The sequence below is a fragment of the Brassica napus genome, chromosome C2 (genome assembly GCF_020379485.1).
Source record: "Brassica napus cultivar Da-Ae chromosome C2, Da-Ae, whole genome shotgun sequence".
Taxonomy (NCBI): Eukaryota; Viridiplantae; Streptophyta; class Magnoliopsida; order Brassicales; family Brassicaceae; genus Brassica; species Brassica napus.
Window position 1 is genome coordinate 32,758,665 of NC_063445.1, and position 13,076 is coordinate 32,771,740.

Below are 13,076 nucleotides of genomic sequence, written 5' to 3' on the forward strand. Positions count from 1 at the left end.
CTCTCCTTTTGAGGTTGTTTATGGTTTCAATCCCTTATCTCCACTTGATCTTTTGCCTTTTCCTTTGAGTGAAATAGTTAGTACAGATGGCAAGAGGAAAGCAGATACAACCAAGAAGTTGCATGAGACAGTTCGTGCCAACATTGAAGCCAAAACTGAGGTGTACACGAGGAAGGCAAACACGAAGAAAAAGAAGGTCATTTTTGAGGAAGGTGATCTTGTTTGGGTTCATCTTAGGAAGCAACGATTTTCGGAAGAAAGAAAGTCCAAACTCATGCCAAGGGTCGATGGTCCTTTTCAGATCCTTAAGAAAATCCATGACAATGCTTATCAGCTTTACTTCCAAGGTAAGTATGACATTTCTTCAAGCTTTAATGTTTTTGATCAATCTCCTTTTCTTGCAGATGATCCAGATTTGTGGACAAATCGTTTTCAAGAGGGAAGGAATGATGCGCCTCAGTACATTGATCAGTACATGGAACCGGGCCAGGATGGAGATCAGGATGATCAGATCATTCCAACAGAGGTTCAAGCAGCCGATCGTTCCAGACAGACAGACTGAGCCGTGTACCGGATCGACCCGCGAGCAGCCAGAAAGGAGCTAAGGCTGGAACCACGTCCAGATGACCAAACCGACCGTACCGGAGCTCGTCTTCCCAGACCAACTCGCCAAGCCAAGACTAATGGTCGAGGCAGAACTCACTTTGATCGAGTGGAAACCGATACAGACCATAATCTTTCCCTTTTGGTCAGTCTGATCCGAGCCGAGTGTCCCGATGAACGTACTGATGGATAACCGGTCAGTTTGATCAGTTCTTGAACTTTGATGATCAAAATTTTTCTAAGACAAGAATTCTACAGCTGTCCAAGGATTTGGGACGTACTGGAACTAAGATGATGCATGAGCCTTACCCGGCCGACTGTCCAGAACGCGCCTCGTCCGTCCTCCTCCTTACCACGAAGGAACCACTTTGTTCAGATGAACCTGGACGTTTTCCGAAGAGACTCTTTGACCAGATCTGAGATCCAAATACATTGTCTTTAATCTTCTCATCCAGATTCGATTTACTAAGTTGTCTTTAATACATTCTTAAGTCTTTTTCTATTCCTCAAGTAGTATAAATATGTAAACACTTCTCATAATAAAATCATTCCTTTTTCTTTCAACTTTTTGAGTCTTTACTGTTTGTTCTTTGATTAGAACTTCTCTTGTTTTCTTGGTGTGGTTAGCTCCGAGCAAACTCTTCTTGTCCGTTGGTCTTGTGAGTCATATCAAGCAACGGTTCGAGATCGCTACTTTGTTGGACCGGTGCGTTACATCCGGCAACGATCTGGTTCGGGAATATCAAAGGCCATTCCGCATCCTTCGCGCGACCCATCATTCCATCAGTTCTCCTTTGGAGTTCATATCCTTATCAATCCGGTCGAGTGATCCTTTTAAGGCGTATCACTCCCACTCAGCGCTTTGTTATAGTCATTTAGCTTGACTTTGAAGATCTGATTTAGTCCGGATGAGAATGAGAACATGTTCCAAAACAAGTCTCAATGTTTGCTCTCTGGAACTTTATCATTCTTGTGTGAAAGCCTACTCCATAGACTCTTCTCCTTTGTCTATCATCTCAACAATAAGGAGCGCTCGAAGCTTTGAAAATGGTTGTGAGAAGCATCTGCTATGCACTCCGGATTTCCTGACACCATCTGAGAAGCGAGGGATCAATGATACTTGAGGACCGTCCTTGATCCTTTTTTTCTTCTTCCAATTCCTCCTCTTCTTTCCCCCAGACTTGTATGATCGCGTGGTGGTATCTCCATCCCTAAGATTTCCACACACATTGAACTCCTTCCGATCTGATACGCGTCCAGTGTCGATCGATGAAGAAGTGGTAGCATCGATCGTTGCTGGCTTGTTGATGTCGTTCGATGGTATCCGGTCGGTGTCGATCGATGCTGCTTTTGCTGGTCCCTTATCGACTTCATTTCTAAATCACAACCCTCTCTGAGAAGCTTATACATGATGATGATCATGCAATACCTCAATGTAAGAACTGAACTGCATACTTCTATCAGGTGGAATAGGAGATTCAGCTTCAAATACGGCGCATGGAACCACAATCTTCACAGGATCATGTATCCTCTTCACTCTTTTGTGAAGCCCAGCAGCTTCTTCTGCGCATAAAAGTTGCCTCAGATGTTTGGAGTCAGCATTGTGTGAGGCTTCACACTCGTGCACTCTTTCCTCAATTGGTTCCATCTCAACTATGAAACCGTGCGGTTCGTCCAACAATGGGTGTCGATCGATGCTCTCGGGTGGGTGTAGCTCGATGTTATCTGGTAGATTGTGAACGATGATAGAGGGTGGGTGTTGGTCGATGATGCAGGGTGGGTGTCGATCGATCTCATCAGGTTGATGTCGACCGTTGCTAGTCTTTGGTGAAGTTTCCAGATTTCCTCTCGAAGTATTATGATCGTCAACAAGCTTCTTCTTCAAATTCTGATCCATATCTTCAAGCCATTCCTCCAGCTCCAAGAATTATTCTAACTCCAACTCCAAGAACTCTTTTAGGCCAAGAAATCTTCCATAGTGATCTCTTTTTCTATATTGTTGATCGAAATTGAGGTTGTACCGTTTGTAGACGTTGAGGTCGTACTGTTGATCGACGTTGAGGTCGTCCCGTCGGTCGACATTGAGGTCGTGCCGTCGGTCGACGTTGAGTTATTGCCATCGGTCGACGTTGAGGTCTTGCCGTTGGTCGATGTTGAGGTCGTGCCGTAGGTAGACATTGAATTCCTGCTGTCGGTAGACATTGAGGTCGTACCATCGGTAGACATGGAGATCGTGTCACTAATGTCAGCTTCTTCTCTTCGCGCAAACTCATATGTCTATTGAACCTCAATGTCTGGCTTTTCGATCCGAGCGTTCATGGTTTCAGATTCCTCATTTGGTTCAGTGTAGACTATACCCAACATCTGACTGAAACAAGACATCAATTCCTTCTCCTGGCCTTTAATCATCTTGTCCAACATATCATCAAACTCCTTATGTCGAGTTGTTATAGCTTCATAGAGATATTTGTTGAGGAAGTCGGTCTTAATGTCCTCCCAGCAGGTTAAAGATCCTGGCTGCAGCTGACTGAACCAGCTAAATGCATCTCCAGATAGAGAATAGGGGAAGATCTTGCAGATAATGTGGTCTACAGATACTTCATTCTGCTCCCTTGCAGAGGCTAGCTCCTCAAATTCTTTGATATGGTGTCTGGGATCTTCATGAGGAAGACCTCGGAAAGTGTCCACACTCCCCCAATCATACCATTCGCGGTTCAGATCTAAGTCGTTTGTCTCAGCAACATCAATCACGTCAGGGGTAATCTTGTAAATTGGTGAAGACTTGAGCTTCAAGTCGGCTGTGACCAAATGGGCTTTCTGTGTGCTTCGCTGTCGATCGATGTCAAGATATGAACATTGATCGATTATTCATCTTCATTATCGACCGATGGTCGAGCTCGATGGTCATCTCCGGTGCTTGCTCCAAATATCTCCAAAATGCTCCAAAATCATCACTTATCTCCAAATCACTCCTGTTCCTATAAATATTATAAATAAACTCTATAATATAATAATTAGTAGTTAAAACACTTATAAACCATGGATAAAAGTGGGTCAAATCCATGGTCTATCAACTCTCCCAGACTTACCCTTTTGCTTGTCCTAGAGCAAAACAAACATGCAATCTCTCTGAAAGAGGTTTGAAAACAGCAGGGACTCACATTTAAAACTTTGAATCATAACCTCTACAATATTGCAATCCACACCTAAAAAGTCCTAATCACAAAAGCACATTATACCATATCCTAGCTTAGCAACCAAATTCATCTAGCCAACAACTTAGCAAATTTTGTCTGACATTCCCCTCTACCAACCTCATTTCTTAGCATAAATAAAAGTGTAGGCTTTACCTTGGGGGTATCGATCACAAGATGCAAGGACTTTCAAACAAGTATTTGGACCTGCAGTTTTAAACATTAGTTCCTATCCTCTCTCCCTCTACTAATTTTCTCTCTTATTCAAAATCTACTTATATTAGCAAGATCAATGACCAAGATTGGACAGACTTCCATGAATCAAGTCTTAAAGGTGGTTGCCACCAAGTCCTGTTCAGTTCTTTTTGACCTATATCCTAGGTTTTTTTGTGAAGCAAGCCTTAATGGTGGTAGCCACCAAGTCATGTTCTAATCCTTTACCTATAGAATTCTTATGAAGCAAGCCTTAATCGTTGTAGCCACCAAGTCCTGTTCGAATTATTTCCTAATAAATTTCTAATAGATATATATAATAATAAATATATATATATATATATATATTAAATTATATATATTTCAAAAATAGAGAGAGAAAAGGTGATTAATCTATCTACACAAGGCGTTAACTTCCAGAGTTGTTTGAAGAATCCGATCCCAAGCATACCAAGCCCCAAGACAAGCGGTTGTGTCAAGTTTAGTGTTGGAGGTCAGCTTTGGTTCCTTCAAACAATCTTAGCAAGTGTGAATAGTTGATAGGTTGATCCATTTTAGTATCTTTAGTACTATATGTAATCAGTAAGTCTAGAATGGTATTAAAGAGTGGTTAGATAACAAGCAAAAATCTATTAGTTCATTATCCCCTTCTTGAATCAATAAAACTTTTTGAAAAACGTTTTAATAAGTCATAAATAAATTACTATCAGTAAACCTCCCCCCAGACTTAAACTACACTGTCCCCAGTGTAAATTCAGTCGGAGTTATGGTGATAACTAAATCATAAGGACTCAATGTAACAAGTTAGAACGATATACCAGACCGGAATGGAGGTCGACCGGTGTAAGGATGTTGATATCGGCCGCGGCAGGTAAGGCAATGTCGATCGATGTCGACAGCTTCTCGTCGATCGATACTCATGGCAATCGTCCACTCGGATCTTTTTTTATTTTTTTATTTTTTTTATGACCTGCAATAATTAAAAACCAACATAAATAGCATATTAATAAAAAATTAATAAATATTACCTAATAGTGGCTTGCCTCCCACTTAGCGCTTTGTTATAGTCATTTAGCTTGACTTTGGAGGTGATTTGGGCTAGTAATTTTGAGCACTGGGACTTGTTGGAAAACAAGTATCCATCTCTTCTTTGCGCTTGTTGAACCATGTACCAGTGAAGTCTCTCATAGCTTCATCCACTCTACACCATTTTTCTTTCATTGTTGCAGTTGTGTTTTCCATCCTCTATAATCTTTCACCAAGACTCTCAAGGTTGAACTGATGTCTTCTAATTGTGGCGTAAGTGTCAGCTTTGATCTCCTCTCCATGGCAATGTGTGTCGGACATGTTTGATGTCATCTTTGGTACTAGCCGGCCTCGGTTTGTAGTGTCGTCGACCATGTTCGATGATGAATGTTGGTCGATTTGTTGTTGCGTCTGTCGATCGATGACGATGCTTCTGGCCGACGGGCAATGTAACTCTGAATCTCCACCAATTCCCCTTGTATAGCTTCACTCTTGGAAGTCAAAGCACTAATGTTAAGATCCATTGGGAAATATATGTCATCACATCTCCCATCAAGCCTCTCTTCTGTAGTTTCCAGAGCTCTATAGATCCCTTCTACCAACTGGTCTATTTCTTCCCTGGTGTGAAAATTTTGTTGAGACTTCATCGTATGTGGGCGTGGTGGATTGTCATCGACCGATGTTGGAATCTGGTTGTCGATCGATGGGCGTTGACGAATGTTGATCGATGTATGTTGATCTTTGTCTATTGATGACGATCGAGAAACGTCGGTAGCATGTTGAATTCTGGCTATGTCTTACTTCATCTCCTCCATGCAAGTAGTTAGCCAACTGATATTATCATTCAATGGATAGTAGACACCATCAAGTTTCATCTGGAAAGCTTCTTTGTTCTTCTCTTGTTCTCCACAGACTCCATAGAACATCTCATTGATCTCGTCCTTGGTGTAGATCTCTGGTACCAGATTTTTCTGTGTGAATGAGCTAGCATGTTCAGGAAGACATATGTAGCTTGGCTCATCTCTCGAAGCTCTCTCTAGAACTCTTTTGATATCCATGTTGTGAATACGAATGGTGTTTCCATCTAGATCACTGGCATATCCCTGATCATCTCTGTAGACTCCATACTAATCCTTCTCTTCCCAAAAAAATCTTCGGGTGCCGTGGAAATCAAAGGCTCTCCTGCCGAATTCTGGCTGTCTATCGACTGATGTTGGGACGTCAACATCGATCGATGTCACAGGATTGATGTTGTTCGATAGGCGATTCTCCCTATCGATCGATTATTGAATCTCTCTGTCGATCGCTGCGCGTCTGTCTGATTCACTGATTCGGCTGAAACGAGTTCCCTTTCCACATGCTTCTGCAAGAAGTGAATCTGTTTCCACTTGTGCCTGAATCGCTGGTTGTAGAGGGCGAAATTTGTAGACCAAAATTCCTTTCTTTCTGTATTCTTCATCATACGGATCATCTGGGGTCTCAGGTGGTGCATCGTTTACTGCCATGATGGGATTGTAGTAGTAATTCTCCCAATCATCTGGACAGGTGTCGACCGATTCTTCCTTGTATGTATCGGTCGATTTTCTGTGGGTACTGTCGATCGATGTTGCAGTGTGAGTTTCGATCGACGCTGAGTAGTCCGTCTTGTACTCGGCTCCACAGTGGCAAGATGCATTGATTCCAGGATCATTGATTCTTCTGGAGGGCGTCTGTGGTTTCTTGACTGGAATAGGGTCGTAGCAGGCATTAGGATCGATGAGTGTTAGACACAACTGGTTGGTTTGCAAGTTGCACACTGCTCCCACTGTTGACAAGAAAGCTCTCCCAAGTAGTAGAGAAGAGTTCCAGTTTAGCTTGATGTCCAGGAAATGGAAATCAACTGGAACTAGGGCATTACCAATCTGCACCTCTAGGTCTCTCACAATTCCTCCTAAGTTCATGTGGTAACAATCCACAAAAGTGAACAATTCCTACGAAGGCTCCACCTGTAGACCCAGATGGTTTGCCATAACCCTAGGTAGGATGCTGACTGATGCTCATGTATCGCACAAAGCATGTGGGAACTCAATACCCTTCACCGTGCATGGTATTGCAAATTTCCCAGGATCACTCTTCTTCTTCAATGTAATCCTCATCCGCATCTTTTCTCTAGCTTCACAGAACATTCTCTTGATGTCTTCTTCTTTCTCTCTAGTTTCTCTGAAGAACATCCACACTCTTTCCGAAATTTTTCTTTTCCTTTTCATTAGCCCCCCTCTTCAGATATTTTGCCACTTTTTCCTTTCTTCTCCTTAGGTTTCTTCCATTAGGAACCCTATCCTCTTCCATAGGATCTTTTCCATCATCTGAAGGTGTCCTGACGGTCTCCGGTGGGTTTTCTGAAGGTTTGGGTTTGCGCCTGAGTGCATTAAGATGTGCTACATCTATCTTTGGCATCTGCACTCGGTAGGTAATAGGTGCTTGTCTGTCGATAGGCGCTGGAGGTTGTCGATATATATCGACATCTTTGTTGTCAATCGATGGGGGTAACATCACGTCGATCGATTCAGACGTTATCAGGGTTGGGCGAATGTGGGTGTTTTGCTGCAAACTCCTCGTGAGTCAGAATCCTCACGTCATTGCAAGATGCGGTTAACTCCATTGGTGTCATCGGTCGTGGCTCTGGAGATCCTGTCGATTGATTTGGACTGGGCGACGTCGATCGATGTTCAAACTTTGGCGTTGATCGAAACCAATGCGATCCGCTGAAACTCATCAAACTTTCTACTCCAAAATCTCCTTCTTGAAGCTTCTCTTCCTTCACCACGTGCCAAAAATCATCCTCAATTATGGCATTCACGTGGTGTTTCATCACATCATCCCCTACCCCTCTTGTCAAGGCTTCCTTCCTTTTAACAGCTTCTCCTGTCTGAACAACCTGCATCTCCAGCTTCCTCACATGGGTGCTCAAAGTTTCAAACTATGTGTTCAGGTTGGTGTAGACAGAATCAATCTTCCTATTGAAGTCAACTGTCATGCGCTTTTGTGTCTCAAGAACCCTATCAAGCATCTCTTCAGTCTTGCTCTCTTGAGTAGGCGGCAGTGGCTTCTGGTAGTAGGAATTTCCATAATTCATGTTGTTGTTGTAGTTGTTGCTGTAGGGTTTCTGATACTGCGAACTCTGGTTGAAATTACCCTATTTCCATAGGAATTTCCGTTTCCACCCTGGTTTCCAGAACCTTGGAATCCAGTTCCACCAATAAAGTTCACTGTGGGAACCGAAATTCGCACTGTCGATTTCTGTTTAAATTAGGAAAGTAGGAGAACCCTAGTTTCCCAGAGGTCTCGGATATATGCTAATACCACACGCCAAGCAATCAGAACACGAAACGAAAACAGTAATAAAATAAGAAATCGAAAAGGAGAGTAAGATAGTTCTTATTCCGAATCTGCGTTTGAGCGTTTACAATAAGGTAAGTGCCTGGGCGACGAGAGCTGTCGGCGAGATTCCTAGTTCTAAAAGCCCTAAGACGGCAAAAAGCTAGTTGAGTCGCAGCTCGAATAAGAAAAACGGAAAACTGCCTAAAATCGCTCTAAGTGCTAATTTTGATGTGTCTAAGTTTCTCCCTTTGTGCCTCTCGCCTAGGACTCCTTATATACTCGCTCTTAGGTCCGTTTACGCTTTTCCCCTTCTGCCCTTAAGCCGTCATAGCTTAAAAATGGAGATATTCTATTTTTCCCGATCTTAGTAGTTATCTTCCAAAACTTCGTGTTTATCCGCGGAAACTTGACATTTATCTTTCCTTGCGAACCAAGCATAAACCGTCCTACGGTTTACGGGCTTTTGGTTAAGAAATCGTAGGTGGGCTTCGAGTCACGTCTTAGGTCTCTTTGGGCCATCTTTTGACTCAAAACGTTTATTCCAGATTCTTTCGATAAAAACGAACTTTCCGCGGTCTTTATCGTAAAGTTTGATTGATGACTTCAAATGATGAGAAACATGAAATGGGTTTGCTACGGTCTTCGGGATATAGCATTAAAGAGTAGACGAGAATGCATCGATTCGTTTCGTATCGACGTTTCGGGAAACCGTGAGGACCCAGAAAACGATCAAGATATCAAATCGAAGCCCTTGCCGAAACAAATCAGTCAGTGTAAACCGCTTGTCGATCTGACCACCGATGCGCCCTCAGGCACAGATACAGTGCGCGCCGATTTGCTTTGGAACCCTAATCAGAACCCGACGAACCCTAATCCGTCCCCGCGTCTGTTCCAGCTCGTATCCACCTGATCAGCTCCAGCCCCAAGGCGTTCATGATCCCAGACGAACTCAGCTCCATCTTGATCCAGGACCGCACGCGTTCCAGACAGCAAAGCTTCCCATTCGCATCAGAGCCGCTCGCGATCCCGACTGCAACAGCTCCCGTTCAACGATCAGCTGCTCGCATCTCCAACCTCAATCCGTTCGCGTCCAGGCAAGCTCGTGTCCAGCTCGCGTTCCTGCCCAGCTCGAGGTTCATTCTCTTGGTGGTCTAGTTTCAACAATCTACTAACCTAAGGTAATTCGAATTCTAAGAACATGAAAATCGAATTTGGTTGATTGTAAAGAATGAAACCTAAAATTTAATCTCTATAAACTAAAGCCATAGGATAATAGATCAATCCCTAATGAGTAAATCGAAGCTCTATAAGTTCAATCCCCAAACCTAAAACGAGATTGATCCATTGATCAATTAAAATCAAAGCCTTAATGGTTTTGAATCTCAAATCAAATTCCTTTGATCTAAGATCAAATTTTTGAAAATCCTAAAACCCTAATTCGAAAACTATTGATTGATTGCTTGCTTGATATAATCCGAATTTGATTGATTGTTTATTGAGATTGAAACTAATCTGATTAGGATTGTTGCTAGAATTGATTAACTGCTTACTGTTTTAAAATCCGAACCTGATCATGATTGCTTAAATAATTAAACCCGAATCTGATTGTTTGTGATTGAATTGTTTCTGAATATGAATCACCTAGAAACCGATTGCTAGGATCTCATACTGAAATTTGATTGTTTGAATTAAATTAATTGTTTGAGATTTCATGCTTTTAATCACTTAGAAACCTGATTGCTAAGGTGTTTAAAACTGGTTGCATTATGATCATATAGAAACCGATTAAGATTGTTCATACCATTAGCTGTGTGACTTGTCTTGCATCCATGATGATCACTTAGAAAATTGTTAGGATTGATTTTATTGCTTATAATCATCTTGTAGCCGTGTGGCTTGCATCAATATTACTAGGATAAATAAATCATCTCGCTTGGTCGTGAGACCAATAATGCATTATAACCTGATCATTTTGTTTGCATATGATACTTTCTTAGAAATTTTTTTTTCAGGTCCGTGTGACATAAACTATTATTATAAAGCTATAAAAATTTTCTAAAAGTATTAATAATTGTTTCCAGATGTCGAAAATCAACAACTTGGATTTTGTTGCCCAAAATCTCTCAGAAGATAATTACTTGCAATGGGTGCTTGATACTAAGTTTATATTGAAATCCAAGGGCCTCAGTGAATGTATTGTCAAGGACAATAATGCAAGTAAGAAAGATCGATACAAGGCAATATTAATTATTCGCCATCATCTTATAGAGAGTCTCAAAGATCAGTACATAACTATTGAGAGTCCTCTAGACTTTTGGAACAAGTTAAAACAAAGATATGATCACCAAAGGTTGGTGTTATTGCCAAAGGCTAGATATGATTGGATGAGTCTCAGAATCCAGGACTTCAAGTCTGTGGATGAATATAACTTATAAATGTTCAAAATTGTTTCTACATTGAAGCTGTGTGCTAAGGAGATCACAGATGAGGATATGTTGGAAAAGACATTGTCCACCTTCCACACAAATAATATGGTGTTAGGACACCAGTACCGTGAAAAAGGCTTCAAGAGTTATGAAGATCTGATTCCATGTTTGTTGCGTGCTGAGCAAACCAATGAGTTACTGATGAGAAACAGTGAGATGAGACCTCTAGGATCAACACCATTACCTGAAGAAAATGCAGCCGAAGAAGCTATGAATGAATCTAACCATGTCCATCATGATAAACCACACGGCCATTGCTGTGGCGGATGGAGAGGACGTGGCCGCGGCCAATACAACTTACATGGCCGCGGGAATAGCTATGGAAGAGGCCGTGGATATCAATTTCATTCAGGCCGTGGTCGAGGCAGAATCTGTGGTGTTTCTAAACCACAACACTCGACCAGATCAGTATGTCATAGGTGTGGAATAAGTAATCATTGGGCTAAGAATTGTGGGACTGCCAAGCATCTAGTTGATGTGTACCAAGAGAATTTTGAAAGGGAAGAATCCTGAAGCCCACACGATCTTATGGAATATGAGACTTCTAATTGTCTAAAAGAATAAGTTGATTTCGATGTCTTGTTTTGATTTTATGATTTCTTTGTCTTTATGACTTATTTGAATTTATTATATGAATGAAAGTTTTTATTTTAAAATCCTATCTCTGAAAATCTGAAATAAGTATAATAAAATCTATAATAATAAATCACCTAAAATTTCTTCATTCTTAAATAATGGATAAATGGTTTCAAAATTGAAACCATGGGCATAGGGAACAAAGAATTCCTTTACGTCGCCCAAAGAGATAAGAAATATAGTTGCGGGTATAGCCATTCCCATGAAAGGCTACGGCCAGACTAAAGAGATCTAATGATTTATACTCACCCATAGAAGCCCATTGAGTTTAAAAGACATAAGAATGGTTTCCATATTGAACTAAAGGGCAAAGGAAATAAAGATTTTCTTTTAGAATTCACTCAAGATCATAGGAAAAATGGCCGAGACTATACATGCATTCTCGACTGGTCTATACTATGCAAAGATCAGTATGATAGAGGCAAATGCCTGCAACTTTTCACTCTATGGCATAACCGGATTAGCCATCCTGGTTCAAACATGATGCAAAATGGGCACACATTGAAAGAAAGAAAGAGTTATCCCATAGAATCTTACAAGGAAAACTCATTAGGCCATAATTATAGTATGTCCATGAGGGGGCAGTGTGGACAAATCCGTGGCACATGTCCATATATACTATAAACGGCTTGGCCGAATCCTTTTATAAACCGCCTAGGCCATTACTTATAAGGTCAAAACTCCAAATCTAAAGCTTGGGGACATACGAATTTTACATGCATCTAAGTTAAAAGAATCAGGTCATTTAGTGATCATAGATATTCTCCATCTCGATTAGATAACGGGTCAAGAGCCAGACATATTCCATCATTAAAGACATTTAGATGTGCCAATTGCTCCACCACAGAAAACTAAGATGGGACCTCAAAAGGAGGATGGGGATATATGTTGGATATGAATCTCCCATGATAATGAAGTACCTTGAGCCAAATATGGGTGATCTATTTAGTGGCCAAGAACACGGATTGCAAGTTTAATGAATCCGACTATCCAACATTAGGGGAAAAAAATAATAAGCTGGTAAAAGAAACAGAATGGCATCGACCATCATTGTCTTGGCAAGATCCTCGGACTAACGAATGTGAAATAGACGTCCAAAGATTATACATTTACAAAGCTAGCTAATCAAATTCCAGACACATTTGCTGACCCAGAAAAATGACTAAGTCATATATAAACCAGCTTGTAAAGCACCAACGAAAATGATGTCCAAGAGAGACACAGTCAAGTTGCTACAGAGTCTATACAAGATAGACCAATAAGTTCCAAAAAAATTAGAATCCTCGGAAACAAAAGAAATGTGCAGATAATGATAAACAGATCCAAATCCGAGGTTACTAAGGAAACCATCCCAGACATAGAGATAAGGCCGGCCGGCTAAACATCTAAGGTACCAAACAATGTAGCTTGGGACGCCAAGCTGCAAGGTAATAAAGGTCCTTGATAATAATAAAATCTCAATCGATTATATCATGTCTGGAACATTATGGAACACATAAAGAATGTCGACATAAGATGATTTTAGTAGCACTTGAAATTATGAATATAAACGAGAATC

The 13,076-nt window shown here is 41.2% G+C and overlaps 1 protein-coding gene across 1 annotated transcript; it reads left to right on the top strand.

The window, feature by feature from the left end:
• Positions 1-10,831: 10,831 nt before the first annotated feature.
• Positions 10,832-11,395, top strand: LOC106350835. The gene has a single exon (XM_013790674.1). It carries the CDS (start codon positions 10,832-10,834, stop codon positions 11,393-11,395), a length of 564 nt encoding a protein of 187 aa, XP_013646128.1.
• Positions 11,396-13,076: the final 1,681 nt, after the last annotated feature.